Source organism: Cibotium barometz, chromosome 5, assembly GCF_041138505.1.
Source record: "Cibotium barometz isolate CiBa-2024 chromosome 5, ASM4113850v1, whole genome shotgun sequence".
Lineage (NCBI taxonomy): Eukaryota > Viridiplantae > Streptophyta > Polypodiopsida > Cyatheales > Cibotiaceae > Cibotium > Cibotium barometz.
Genome location: NC_141050.1, coordinates 19,826,580 through 19,840,973, shown reverse-complemented (window position 1 = coordinate 19,840,973; position 14,394 = coordinate 19,826,580). Strand labels below are relative to the sequence as shown.

At 46.0% G+C, this 14,394-nt stretch overlaps 1 protein-coding gene across 1 annotated transcript in view; it reads right to left on the bottom strand.

Annotated features, from left to right (window-relative positions):
• Positions 1–3,710: 3,710 nt before the first annotated feature.
• The window catches only part of AUG2 (HAUS augmin-like complex subunit), a 74,399-nt gene continuing 63,715 nt past the window's right edge, over positions 3,711–14,394 (bottom strand). Inside the window, exons 5-6 of the mRNA XM_086798106.1 lie at positions 4,741–4,854; positions 3,711–4,470 (exon numbers count right to left, since the gene is read on the bottom strand). Of these exons, the coding sequence (XP_086654232.1) occupies positions 4,096–4,470; positions 4,741–4,854 (489 nt within the window). The 3' untranslated portion in view covers positions 3,711–4,095. The remainder of the gene's footprint in view (positions 4,471–4,740; positions 4,855–14,394) is intronic.

The window sequence follows — 14,394 nt, the reverse complement described above, 5'->3', positions numbered from 1 at the left end:
TAGTTGCTTCAGCTGAACTTGTCTATCCAACAGCAATGACATTACATTTGATTGCAACCAGTCAATATCTCTCTGGTTCTATTCTCTGCATTCCTTGTTGAAGTGCTATGTATGCTTTCTTCCACTTGTTTCTGGAATATCTGCAGGGATTTCTCTTGCATCATCCTCCTTTTTCTTGCCATGCCTTTTTTCTATTTCCTTTGTAGTTTGGATGCTTACTTTGTCATGTTGTTCTCAATCCACAGCTGCCTTTTTGTGGCTTTTTGGTGAGTCTTGGCCATCAATCAAAGTTATCACCACCTTATATTCGTTTGCCTTAGCCCTTGTTACTTCTAGGATGTCGTGCACCTCCAATTGCATGTCTTCTACCTACATCATGTTGGCACTTGGCAGATTCTCCTTAAGCTGCATCAGTTCTTCATGTCTTTCTTCGTCGTGCTTTTTTTTCATGGGACATTCAGCTTTGGTATGCCCGGGCTATTGGCAATAATAGCATGTGAAGTTAGTGGTTCCTCTGGAACTTCCTTGGTTTCTTCTTTGCAGAAGAATTTCCGACCTCTATTCCCAAACCTTCCCCTTCCAGGAGGTCTTCTTTCCGCTCCCTCTATGTTATTCACCATGGAAGCTCTATTTTTCATAATGTACCTACAGTTCCATGTATTTTTGTTGTACATGCTACATATTGAACAAATTGGAGGTACCAAGCATTCCTCTTTGTGGTGGCCTTCTTGTTTGCATTGTGAGCAGAACACATTTTTTCAGAAATCTACTCCTTTACCCTTTTTCATTTCTTGTACCAACTACTTTACCTACTGCATTAATTCTGTGGAACTTGCATGTACCTTTTCGGACTTCTTCTTTTTGTCTTTCTTTTTTGCTACTACCACTAGAGTGTCTTGTGTGAAGAGTCACTTGAATCGTCCTCTTCGGTGGTGACACTCTTCCTGGGCTTCCTTTTTTGTCTCCTTTCTCAACTTACACACACTAGTGAAATGTGGCACATATAAAGATCTTATCCTGATATAAGGTGTGTTTTTACCTAAGAAGGTGTTCACACACTCGAACATATGAACAAGACTTAAACCCACATTTATGCCCTTTTTAGAGGTTGTTCACACACACATAAGCAGGGACACAAACAGTGGGGTGTACCTGTGAGTGGTTTTTATTGGATCTATGATCCCAAATTAGGATGTGGTCCTAAATTGGGACCTGAATAAGAGACTAACCCCTACTCCGTCCACTATGGATGCAATTTATTCCTCTATATCTTGGGGGTGAACTATGAATGGTTTTATTGGATGTGTAGTACCAAATTAGGACATGAATAAGAGACTAACCCATACCCCATCCCCACTACTATATACATGAATCCACTATAAGAGACAGGTCTCTTTTTGGCATTTATATTTGCATTCTAGTGAAGAGTAGGGAAAGAGTGTTGGGATCTAAGCATCAAAATGAGCACAAGTGTAAGCGCCACTAGTTTTATATCGTTATAAGAAGAAACACTATTTTTACATCATAAGTGCCACACCTTTCCGCTCTATTAGCACAAATAGCAATACATTCTTGACACACATATAGGCTCAAAAAAAAAAACAGATTGAGAACGTTTCCCAATTTGCCCCATTTGGGTTATGAAACGACACTTAATCTATCCATATATCCATAACTTACATTTAAAAGAGGAAAAGAGAAATGAAATCAGATGCCCATATTGATGTCTTAAACTTACAAGGATAAAGAACATCATTGAATTCCAAATATCATTAAAATGTTTACCTAAAGGCTACATACAAGTTGCGTGAACAAGAATGCGTATAACATTTAGAAAAAAAGTGTCTAAAGGAAAGATACAATAACATGTGTGTGCCTACTCATGTTTCAGAGGATGCTTGCATACCATCGATTTTACCAAAGATTACGTAGGCCGCTGGATAGATTAGGAGAGCCCTCGACCTTGATGCTGCTTTTTTTGAACTTTTAGATTCTAAATAATTGAAGGGCTGATGAAGTAAGGTTCATCTAATTATCATTTGCAGGCTCGTATTTACCCTTTGAAATGCAACAGGATATGTATAGCTTTCATGATTTGTACTTCAACATTTCGCGTAGGGCATATATTTTTACATTGTCTTATATATGTTTATCTACATGATCTCTTGAGAGGATTAAGTAAACGGATAATTATCTAGCTCTCTCAATAGCCAACACTCCCTTGGCCCATGGAACATCAACCTATGCCCATGCTAGAAATGTAACATAATGCAACCTCATTTGTTCGAATTTGTCTTGGTTTTGTAGATATTGAGGATGTTAAAACTAGCAAATGCACATTGCTGACAAAAAAAAGACATTTGTGGTGGAAAGGGGATCAAGTGGAGCCTTCTTGAGTCAAATGCATTAAAAAATGACCTCAACAACAAACCACAAGTTTGGGGTTTTTGGACCTCTTTTTTTTTTATTAAGTTTTATTAGGCAACCTCCTCGTGGATTTGTTTAAAAATGATGCTTTTGGTTGGTTAAAAACATGCAAAAGCTATTGTCAATCTTTCAAAGAAGCCTCAAATGTATGCTCCATGTTTGGTATGCTCCAACCACAACAAGCCCTCCATTATGGAAGACTAGTACTCAATCCGCACGTTACTACGGTATGTAAAAGACATTAAGAAGGGAAACACAAGAATGGAAGCCGACATACAAAGGGTCAATCGAAGGAATTTTTTCCTCTTATTTTTTTAGAAATCCAAGATTTCTTTTTTTTCTCCTCTCCTTGTGCCTTGGTTGTGCATGGTTAATATGTAACAGATGATGGAGTCCCTACTTATGAAATAACAAAATTCAAAGATGCCACATATGTAGTCTATAACCAAGAAACGTTTTTTGTAATGCGAGATTTTTATTTGTACCAAGTAAGACTCGATCATGAGACCTTACCCCAAACACACACGCTTCACCAATTGCTCTACCGCACTGCTGGTATAACCAAGAAACGTTGGACATACTTCATGCCCTCGCTAAATGACACCACAATTCACATGGTACCCACACCTCATCGTGACTGTTTGGATAATATAACTCTTCACATCCTTCGAAAACAAGCCAACCCTATCCCTTAAACCGGGTGTACAAAGAAAAATATTGCCAAGATAGAGGAAGAGGTGGAGGGTCACAAAATGGTAGTCATAATCAACATCAAGGAGAACGAACTAATCTAAGAACGAGAATTATCAAAAGAACGACACATGCACACTCGAACAGATGACCACGAGTTATTTCTTCAGTCGAAATGTTGTGGCACAAGAACTTGAAATGGCTTTTGTGAAGATCCTTCAAGTAGTAACCAAGCATACCTTCAAAAGTGTGCGTACAAATTTGATGCAACCCTCTACACATGACAGATTCTCCTTCAAATTTGAAGAAGTCCCATTCGATGTACCTTTTAATCAACTTGCCAATACTTATTAGTGAAGGTGCCGTGAGAGAAACCACCATTTGGAAATGAAGATGGTTTAGTGTTTCGCCACATGAGGGACCTTCAAGGGGAGTGTCCTTGATGATTGACGATTTGCAAGTGCAATTCTTCAAAGAATAATAGATTGTGTTGGCTCTGCTTGGTGATAGAGAAGACAAGGTGATAGAGGAGGTGCAAGATTAGTGACGTCACATAGAGAGGGAACCTTTTCGACGACATCCTTACAAGCACAGGAAAAAATATGAGGACAATCCTTATAAATAATGCCGCTGAGCAGTCGGCTCAAATAAGAAATGACAACCATGGACGACCTATCACGGCTGCTACAAGCACACGATGTCCATTTCCTTAGAAGGATGGTAATCCATACACAATAAGAACACGATCCGTGTAGAAGCAGAGTCATATAGAGCAAGCGGCATCGACCAAAAGGTTCCAATAGCCATGTCGACATCCAAAACACCAGAACAGAAAGACCGTCATAAATCATACCATGCGCGTGAAGACCTTCACAAACACAGCAAATCCGAAAGGCTACAGTGCAAGCTGAGTTTCAATTTGAGCTTCAGACTAGGAACATCTCGCCATCACGCACACCGTGCATCCTATTCAGATCCTCAACCAGGCCAGGACAAACGCCTCTGTCTAAGATCATCCGCAGACTCAGACTGCCCAAGATCAGAGATAGAACCACCCCAGTCTGAGTCTTCCACTGAAAGCTCCATTTGATCTGACCTCTTCCGACTGCGGATAATCACATCATCTGAATTTGGCTCTTCTAGAGCATAATTCCCTTGGTTCCATGAAGGTGGGGTGGCACAATCTGAGTCTACCCGGTCTGAGGCCCATGATGGATCTTTAGCAGGTGTTGTAGGGTATGTGGAACGAACACGCGCTTTCTGCATTGATGTTACAGCTTCTCGCATTGATGAAAGCCCTTCAAAGTAGCGGGTGCATGATGCAAGGGCTACTGGTATAGGTCGCAAAAGCTCCTGCCATCAAAAAACTTCCCATCAACATATTAAAGCATACAGGATACAGACACTAATAGTCAAATTACGACGAAAAAGCTAAAACAGTCCTGCTTCACCCAAATTACTCAACACTCGTTAAAGCTGTAGGCTATGCCATCTAGTCAGAGGACTAAGCTGCACTCTTTCAAAGCTTAATTTCCATCTCCTTAACGTATGTAGGTTAAATTTAAAATTACTAAATGCTAAGTCCCACAAAATCACCTTAGATAAAGACAAATATCCACTCACCCCCCATACTGCAGGTGAATGCTTGAATCCCTGTGTCCACTGAAAATCAGATACTGCAGCCGTTAAAGCCCCATAATCGCCAGCAGCTTTAAGTAACAGCTCTGAAAATTGTTTCTGCAAATCGGCAAACAAAAAATGCGTAGCAATTAGTTGGTCGACTTGTGCGTTGAAAAAATCAAGAATTAGTTTCTCATGGTAGCCAACAGCATGAGAATAAAAAGCCAATGTCTCCCAAAAAGTGCTAACTGAGTACCGCTTGCAGTAAGGCTATTTTGCACGTTCTTCACTCAAAATTTTTTAACCTTTGTATATATATTGAAAACGCTTTACAATCAAATTGAAAACTGGAAAAATTACAGAAAAGCCCGGATCCCACTCTGAAGGTCAAATGGGTCCAAGTTGCCTGATCGGGAGCAATGTTGTTGATCGTTATTGCTTATGCTGAAGCACGGTAATTGGGAGCATGGTTGACCAGAAAGGATTTGTGAGAAACCCCAAGAAATGCTTTCTCAAGTTTAGAAACCTTTGGTGTTGAACCTTACTCAAAACATGCCTTTGACAGAATTCAAACCCATTCCATAGCACCTTTAGTTCAGGTTTGCACAGAGCAGTTTAGGTGCACGCCAAGGATGGGTACAGGAAACAGCCCTATCAGGAAGCCCAAAGGGATGGCAAGGGGTTCTTTATGTGCATGACTATATGTATGATTGGAATGTAACAAAGCTTAAAAATAAAGAGAATTTTGAAAAGCATAAATATCAAAGAAGTTTTAACTTTTTCCTACAAACTAAACCAAGACAAAAAAAACAATAATAAGGATGATGAGATAAAGCAGAAAGTAAAAACCTCTTTACACTTAACCTTCAACTCATCGAGTAGCAACACAAAGTGAACTTAAATAGAAACCCGTTGAAAATTTCAAGGCTTTTAGTACTCAAGAGAGAGAGTCGTTTTTGGTCACTTCCTTTCATATGGCCGAAAATGTCCCCCTATCGCTCGTCAGATCAGGTTGGCCTTTCCAACCAGGTTAGGTAGTATGGCTGCCTTAAAAACAGACCGCTACATTTGTTGCTTGATGATGCTGAAACCCAAGCCCCACTGCCCTGGAACCCATTCTCAACGTTGGGCTGGCAAGACTAGCCAGCTATGCGTCTCAACTTCAGAAACACACCAATAGTTAGTTCATGGACCATCACGAAGGGACTGGCCAGCTCACCAGTCAGCGATAGCCTGAGGCTAGACCAACACCATGCCTAAACTCCTCACCCAAACCCTTGTGTCCTTTACCACCAGAACCCACCACCCAACCTCGAGCCTGACCAAGGCCTCATCCGAGTCCTGACTCCCTAGTTCTTCACCTACAACTTGGGAGTCCTCATTAAGACACTAGATGAGGGTGTCCTTAATTTTACGGTCACTTCATGCCAGCTCAACTTTCTAAAACTCAATTCATATTAAGTAGGACAATTCATATTAACACTAGTTTGGTGCCAAAAAAGGACACTTAAGTGTCCTTTTTCGGACGATGCAAATAAAATGCTACTTGCGCTAAGAAAGACATATTCAAAATCCCTCTTGAGGAGTTTGAATATGTAACCTAGTGTGTCTTTAAAAAATGTAACCTTGCAATTTGGATGCTAGCACGATAAGGAATTACACCTATAAATAGGACTTGCATGAGACTGGAACTCAAGTTTGAGAAAACCGCCTTATAAGCTTAGAGAAAAAAATCACTAAGCCCCGTGAAAAATTCCAAGTAATTATTTCATATTTGTGTCAAAGATTTTGCCAAGTTTCACATGAAATAAAATTCAATTGAGAGTGTCTAAAATAGTAGGAAGTTGTGTGTGTTTGATACACCACTTTTTAGCATCCATTTGTATCCAAACCAATACATGGTTTTAATATGTTTGCAAGTTTTTTAAGGTGATACAATGCTTACTCTATCCATTGAGATCTTAAAGTTATATGTAAAAGCCCCTTAGTAAGCTACAAATATTAATTGTTTCAAAATGTCAAAACTGCACACAACAAATATTCTGGATTTAGATTCTTGAGTCATACGCATTACATTCCTTAGTAAACTTGCAACATTTTGTCTGTATAGAATAATTCCGCTAAGGTACATTGTACAAACATAATTTGGGCACCTTAAACCTTTATTTCATGGTTGTTGAGAGAGAATTTAGAAATTTTGAAAAATGTAGCACGATTGAAAAACTAAGATAGCGCTCAAGTAGTAAGATTTACTTGAGCTTGGGACCCCAAAAAATATGTATTAGCTTGGTTTTGAACTATATAATCATTTCCGATTGCCAATTTGCACTAACATAACCCTAGTTTTATAGAAGTATCTTTGGAAGGCCAAAATTTTCCTCTTTTTCAGCATCTTAGTAATTATGAGATTTTTGTTATAGTTCACAAGTAGCTTAGGAACTAGGACCTAAAGGAGATTGTGTTGTATTGAAACCCCAAGTTCTACCAATTGACTTTTACAAGCATGAAAAACATGATTTATTCAAGAAGTTATAGGCATTTTATGGGATTTTTGACAAAACAGCTTCAAATTTCAATGAAAATTTCAAGTTAGAGTTTTTTGTCAAATTTCTAATATAGCTTGTGTTTTGACATCATGAAAAATCCCCTTTAGTTTTTGACTTCTAACCGACCTATGGTTGAAACAAGGTGTAGAAATGTTGTTTCTAAGTTCCCCAAAAAATTCCAAAGTTTTGGTGAGAAACAGGACACTAAAGTGTCCTCAGGACACTTTAGTGTCCAATTACAAAACTAGTGTTAAGTGTCCCACTAATTAGCATTATCCTAACTAATCAGTATTGATAGTCTCATTCTGTTTTTTTGGGAGACATAAATCTCCCGAGCCCCTCCTTGACATCCATTACAGCATGCATCCCTTTATAGTATCTTAATTTTGAAAGATTGACTGCATTTCAACATTAACCCAGTCTTTTGCCAGAGATAGTTCTCAAGCACAAACTACTTTAATAAATAGTCTAGTCTGCTTTCAAGGACCTTTCATTATATGAGGCTTTCTTTTTTCCCCCCTGGGAAATAGATCCTTCTATTAGTTATTGAGCAAAACGGCCATAGTGGCTAAGTACAAACTCAGCTCTATAAAGAGAAGCAAGAATCAAGAAACTGAAAAGGGGAAGGATGCTCTTCTCCTCCAGCTGACTGCTCTAGGAGTAGAAGGCTAGCTCATACAATTGCCGCAGGGGGGGGGGGGGGGGACGGGGGGGACACTGGGGAGGGAGCTCGAAGAAAGAAAAATCACTTGTGAGAGAGGGGGGGGCATAGGCTGCGAGGTCGGGCCCACCGGAGGCTCTGAGAGATCAAAGGGCCTCCCAAGAATCTAGATGCCTAGATAGGGATCATGACGAGGCAACAGTCTCCAAAAAAGGAAAAAAGAGGGGTGCTAAGATAAGTGCTCGTAACGGTCCTCTGACAAAACCGTATCCTCCTCTGCCTGCCAGACTAGCGCGCCTAGCGGCGCCGCTCTGCTCTAGAAGTTCGACGGTAGTTCCGCCTTGGACCGGCAATCCACTGCTCTCCTTCACCGGGGTCCTCGGGGGCCGGGACCTTGTGCTCTGAGTCCTAGGGACTGGGACCCCCCCTCCCTTGATGAGGAGCTAAGTTGGGAGCGGGGGGATGTGGTGACAATTGGGAGAGCCCTCTTGGAGTGAAGGTATGGACAAGTCTAGCAAGATGTCTCATCTGCCGGCAAATGAAGCATTGGCCGGGTAGGCCACAGTACTCCACTCTCTGTAAAATAGGAGCTCCACGGAGGCAAGGAATCGATGACATGAGGATCCGACTCCACAGAGGCTATGCAGATACGAAGAGAAGGCATCCCCGCCCGGCAAGAGCTGAACCGGCAGTGGGAGGGGATTCCATCAATCTCCCAATACACCACCTATCACCGGCACGAGGGGAAGGTATTCCTTCCTGAGACCAAGATAGCAGACTATCACAAGAAATCCTGAGATGCCAGCCAGAGGGTCGGACGTTGGGTCAAAGCCGTTCTGCCACCTTGCAAAGAAGACGTGGGCCGTGCACAATGTGACGGGGTTCAATTGCATGACATTGTCTGATGCTGCAAGCAAATCAAACTCGACCTGGTAGTATACACGCCCCAAAGGATGAATATCAGTGATTTTTCCAGGCTCATCGATAAGGCTTGCTGCAAAAGATGCCTGAACTGTCCTCGCACCGGGTGGCTTGCCCACAATCTTGGAGACCAAGGTGGAGGCCTCCAAGGAGGCGATTGCCGAAGCGAGGAGCTGGAGGTCTGCTTCTGAGAAGGAAAGGCAAGGGACGGCGACCTCGGTCGGGGATGACGGAGCCACTGCCATCGAATCCTCCTGGAAGAGAGAAGACCAGAAGACGCCGAAACATGCTACAGAAAAAACTGCCCGAAGCTGCACACACCTGACGAAGGAGAGGCTAAAGAGGATAGGATGACCCGGGAGGAGGGGGGGCGGGGGGGGGTGTGGTGGTGTTCAATTACATGACATTGTCCGATGCTGCAAGCAAATCAAACTCGATCTAGTAGTATACACGCCCCAAAGGATGAATATCAGTGATTTTTCCAGGCCCACCGATAAGGCTTGCCTGCAAAAGATGCCTGAACTGTCCTCGAACCAAGTGGCTTGCCCACAATCTTGGAGACCAAGGTGGAGGCCTCCAAGGAGGCGATTGCCGAAGCGAGGAGCTGGAGGTCTGCTTCTGAGAAGGAAAGGCAAGGGACAGCGACCTCAGTCGGGGATGACGGAGCCGCTGCCATGGAATCCTCCTGAAAGAGAGAAGACCAGAAGACGCCGAAACATGCTACAGAAAAAACTGCCCGAAGCTGCACACACCTGACGAAGGAGAGGCTAAAGAGGATAGGGTGACCCCGGGGGGGGGGGGGGGGGGGGGGGGGGGGGGGGGGGGTGGGGGTGTTGCTGGGGCTGGGGCTGGGGGTGGCAGAAAGGCGAAGAGGCAAGGAGGGTGGGGCTGGCAGAGAAGACGAGAGGGCAAAGGCGAACTGGCTGAGCACAGAGGGGTGGCCGCGCTGGGCGGAGGACTGGCAGGCAGGAGGGATGAACAGTAGGGGGGAGACTGGAAATGGTGAGGGCAATGGCGAGCAGGCTGGGCACAGAAGGGCGGGATGCGCTGGCAGTGGACAGGCTGACAGGCAGGGCTCACGGGAGGGGGGCGAGATGAAGATGGTGCTGGCGAGTACACAGGTGGAGGGGGAGAGGGGTGCACGCTAGCGGGAGGGAGCTTCAAGCTCGACACTACCTATGAGAGACTTTCTTGCAATAACTTGTATCCAATTGCAGAGTTGCTTTTAGACTTCATGGCTGAAATATACTGAACTTTATTCGTGAAAATTCATGTTTGACGACTTTATGCTTGCATTTCCCAGTTAGCTGTACAGACTTAGAGAGTTCCTACTCAGCTAGCCAGAATACACACCATGTTTGGGTGAGTCAGAGGTGGCACAACAGTCCGAAACCTTTGAGTGGATAGCCTTGTTTAGAAGCTATTTTCCCTAAATAGGTGCTGCTGCTGCACACTGACCACGCCTACCAGGGGGCAGTCATCCCTCGTAAAAGCTCTCCACTTGAGCAGCATTCTTCCCACTCCCAACTGGAGAATAGTCCGGCAGCAGTGCAGAAACTTAAGATCCCAGTGAAGCCATCTTGCATCCACATTACCTCAAACCCGCAATATGTGTGTGCAATTTATTGCTGTCTTAGAAATTGAATTTCTTACAATAACCACAAGCTTACTCATAAACGATGGTTTTAGAAAGAGCATAGAAATGTGTTGCCATAGTTTCTACACAGCTGCAGGAAAAATACACGCCATGTTTGGGTAGGTCAGAGGTGGCAGAACAGTCATGAACCTTGTAACTGGACAACCTTGTTTTCAAAACTATTCGCCCTAAATAGTTGCTGCTGCTGGCCCACTTACCGACCACACCCACCAGGGGACAGCCATCGCTTGTAAAAGCCCTTCATTTGATTAGCTGCAGGAAAAATACACACCATGTGATTTTATTTTTTTTTGTGTTATGGTACAGAATCGTGCACAAGCTCCCCCCACCCCCCACCCCCCCCTTCTTTTTTTCTTTCCATCCTCCTCTTCGTTTCCCCGCCCCTTTCCTCTCTCCCCTCCCGTGCAAGTTGGTGCTTCCTAGCTTCTGGGGTTTTCAGCCTTTTTTTTTTTCCGAGAAAAGATCCTTTCATTAGTTATAAAAAAACCCACTGGGCTACAAAACCCCTCTCCTGCTCGTAAGAAGGCAGAGCAGAGATCCAATCAAGGCAGCTAGGGAGACTCTCCCTAGGTGTAGAGAAGTACAAATAGCTGAGAGGCTATATCATACAATAGGAGGGGGGAAAATCCAAACAGGTGGCCTGCAGTGCCAGCGGGGGTACCCGCGTGTAGAGTATAGAAAGGGCCGCTGCGCCAAGTGGTGTGGAAGGCCTGGCGCCACAAGATCGCTCGATCCGAGTCGCCCCGGATGCGGTCATACTGTCCTCGCAGGGTGTGAATCAACTCCTGCCAGATAGCCCGAACAGTCTCTGCTGGTGGCTCCAGTCTCCCCTCAAAGGCCCTGAAACAACGGGCTCTCCAGGTGAACCATATGGTGAGGCTGCTGAGGAGCTCCCATCGTGTATCCCTCTCTGGCCTGGCTGTCTTGCTCCGTCTCGTATCCCAGAGCTAGCCTGACGAAGTCAACCAAGCAACGGCTCCCCACGTATACATGCCCTCTGCAGAGAGGGGGGCCAAAATGCGCAGCATCTTTAGCCAAATCTGCTGCACCTGTGGACAGTCCCATAGGCAATGTCTCTATGTCTCCAATGGGTGGCCGCATCGGACGCAGGCCGGCGGAAGGCCACTGTAGACAAGCCAGGTGCCAACTGCAGAGCCCCTGTGGGCAGGAAAGCCGAGATCCTGCGTGCCTGTCTACTAGCCCAGAGCTTGGTCCAAAAATCCTCCAGGAACTCCTGTGAGAGTCCCTGAAGCCGCCAGTGCTCCGATGCAGCTGGAAAGACCGTCCTCCTCGCAGTCAAAATATGCCTCCCCAAACGAACAGTGTACTGGAAAAAGGTGATCTCTGTGGCCTCGGGGGACGCATAAGGATCATGCCACTCGTACTCGCCAGGGTCCCACTGTAGCCGGGCCAAGGGACGCGCAGCATATGCCCATATGCGCCAATCAAAGTCCACATCTGCAGGGTCTGGATCAATATGCCACTTCCGAGAAGCGGCGGCCACTACCCGTATCCTTTGAAAGATGCACTCTGCAACCAAAGGCGACTCCGCCTCCACTCTCTGAAGTCTGCTCTCATCCTGTATCTCATAGTAGAGGCATCTACCATCCTCAGTGCAAGCTCTGAAAGCAATCAGGATCTCCAATTGTGTAAAGGCTCCCATCCACCGTGGGGCCGCTGGCTCAAAAGGCGTGAACCACTCCTCAGTGAGTGCCTCCTGAATGTCATCCCTCATAATCAGCCCCCCTCTGAAGTGACTCAGCCTCTCCGCCAGGATCTCCTCCGGGAGACTGCAAAAGGCCTGCCAATCTCCAAAACTGCGCGCTGGGCTTGCCGCCAATGGTCCCCAGGCTAGACGAGGCCGAGAACCCAGCATATGACCCTGCTCTGTGCGTACCGCGGGGCTCCAGATGAGCGGCTGTCTGGCCCGCTCCTCATCACAAGTGGAAGGTCTCTGAGAAAGCCTCGGTCTCAGCAACTCCCAAGCTCGCAGGATACTCAAGGCAAATCTGTCCTCCCATCCTCTACTGAGGCCTATCCTCCTCATCTCTGTGAAGATCCACCGAATCTCTGGTGCCCAAGTGCCAGGGGGAGCTCTAGCCTGCAGCCGCTGAAAAAGAAGCTCCTTCCAAGGCTCATTGCCTGGAAGCAGCCCCCGAACAATAAGCTTCCCCAATAAGGCTCTACTCTGATCAGCTGGATCTATAATGCCCAAGCCCCCCTGGGCCAGCGGAAGAGTAATAACTGCCCAACCCGGGCCAGCTGACCATCCCGCCCAGACCAAAGAAAGTTCCTGATCAGCCTCTATACCTGGCTGATACAAGAGCTCGAGAAAATCCAGCAAGACGTGATATACCACATAGTCGCTAAAAGCACCTGATTTGTCACCACCACCCTCCCAGCCAAGGATAGCCGAGCTGTACTCCAATATAAAAGCTTCTTCCAAATGCTCAGAAGAAGCAGGGCGATCTGCTGCTCAGGTGACAAATCAAGTCCAATCTGGCATCCCAAATACCGCACTGCTGTGCCAGGAGGAATCCATCTAAAACCCGGGTCTGGGCTCCATGCCGGAGCAGGAGCGCTACTGATCCAAAAAGCCACTGTCTTGCGCCAATTGATCAATGATCCCGAAGCCACACCAAAAACCTGTAGCGACTGCTCTGCCCTCTGTAGATTGGCCTCCTGGCCATGCAGAAACAATCCCGTGTCATCAGCAAACTCAGAATCGAGCAGGTCCTCTCCCCGGACTGGAAGCTGGAGTCCTCTCAAACCAACCTCCTCTGCTGTCAAATACATGCTCATAGCCTCTGCAAAGAAAAGAAAAAGGAACGGGGCGAGAGGACATCCCTGACGGACTGATCTGGTCAACTCAAAACTCGGCCCCCGTCCTCCTGCCATCAACACCTGGCTACGAGCTGTGGAATATAGAGCCGCCACTCCTCCAATCCAGTCTGGCTCAAAATCTAGGCGAAGCATAGTGCCCTCTAGAAAACCCCAATCAACTCTATCGTATGCCTTCTCAAAATCGAGAAGCATAACGACCAAGTCCTCACCGAGAAATCTAGCTCGGGCCGTCACCTCCCAGAAGGTGAAAATGTTGTCAACTGCGTTCCTTGACGAATCCTGTCTGAGTAGCATGAATCAAATCCCCAAGAAAGGGCTAGATCCTCAAACTCAAGGCCTTTGCTAGGACCTTGTAGACAGTATTGAGGATCGTAATAGGCCTCCAATGCCGAATATCATCTGACACTCCCTCCCTCTTGGGGATAAGAAAGATCAAGCCCTCTAAAAAACTCTGTGGCATCACCCCAGTGTCCAAAACATACTGAAAACCCCTGCGGAGGCCTGGCCCCAAAAGGTCCCAATAGCGCATAAAAAAGGCAGGCATCAATCCGTCCTCCCCAGGACAACTATGACGCGGAAGGACCCTCGAAGCCTCAACAAGCTCATCCTCTGAAAGGGGCTCACCCAAAACTGTGCGCATACGATCTGTGACCCTCCTCTGCACATGGGCCCACACAGTCTGTCTGCAAGCATCACGTGCCTCCGTGGCTGGCTCCGCTGAAAGCAGGTCTCTATAGAACTCAATGGCAATAGCTCTAATCTCCCCGGGCTCAGTGGCTAACGATCCGTCCTGCCTCCTGAGCTGGTGTACTCCTGCTCGAGCATGGCGGGGTCCGATGATCTCAAAAAACTCCCCAGTCACTCTATCACCAAGCTGCGTCCACTGAGAGGCCTGGCGATGATAGTAGAACTCGTGTCTCTTGCTCCTCTGCCTCTCTAACCTCCTGGCGTGCCTGGCTCAGCTGGGACGCCACCCACTCACATGTAGGCTGCTGCTCCTGAAGACGTTGGAGCGAAGCAAGGCTACG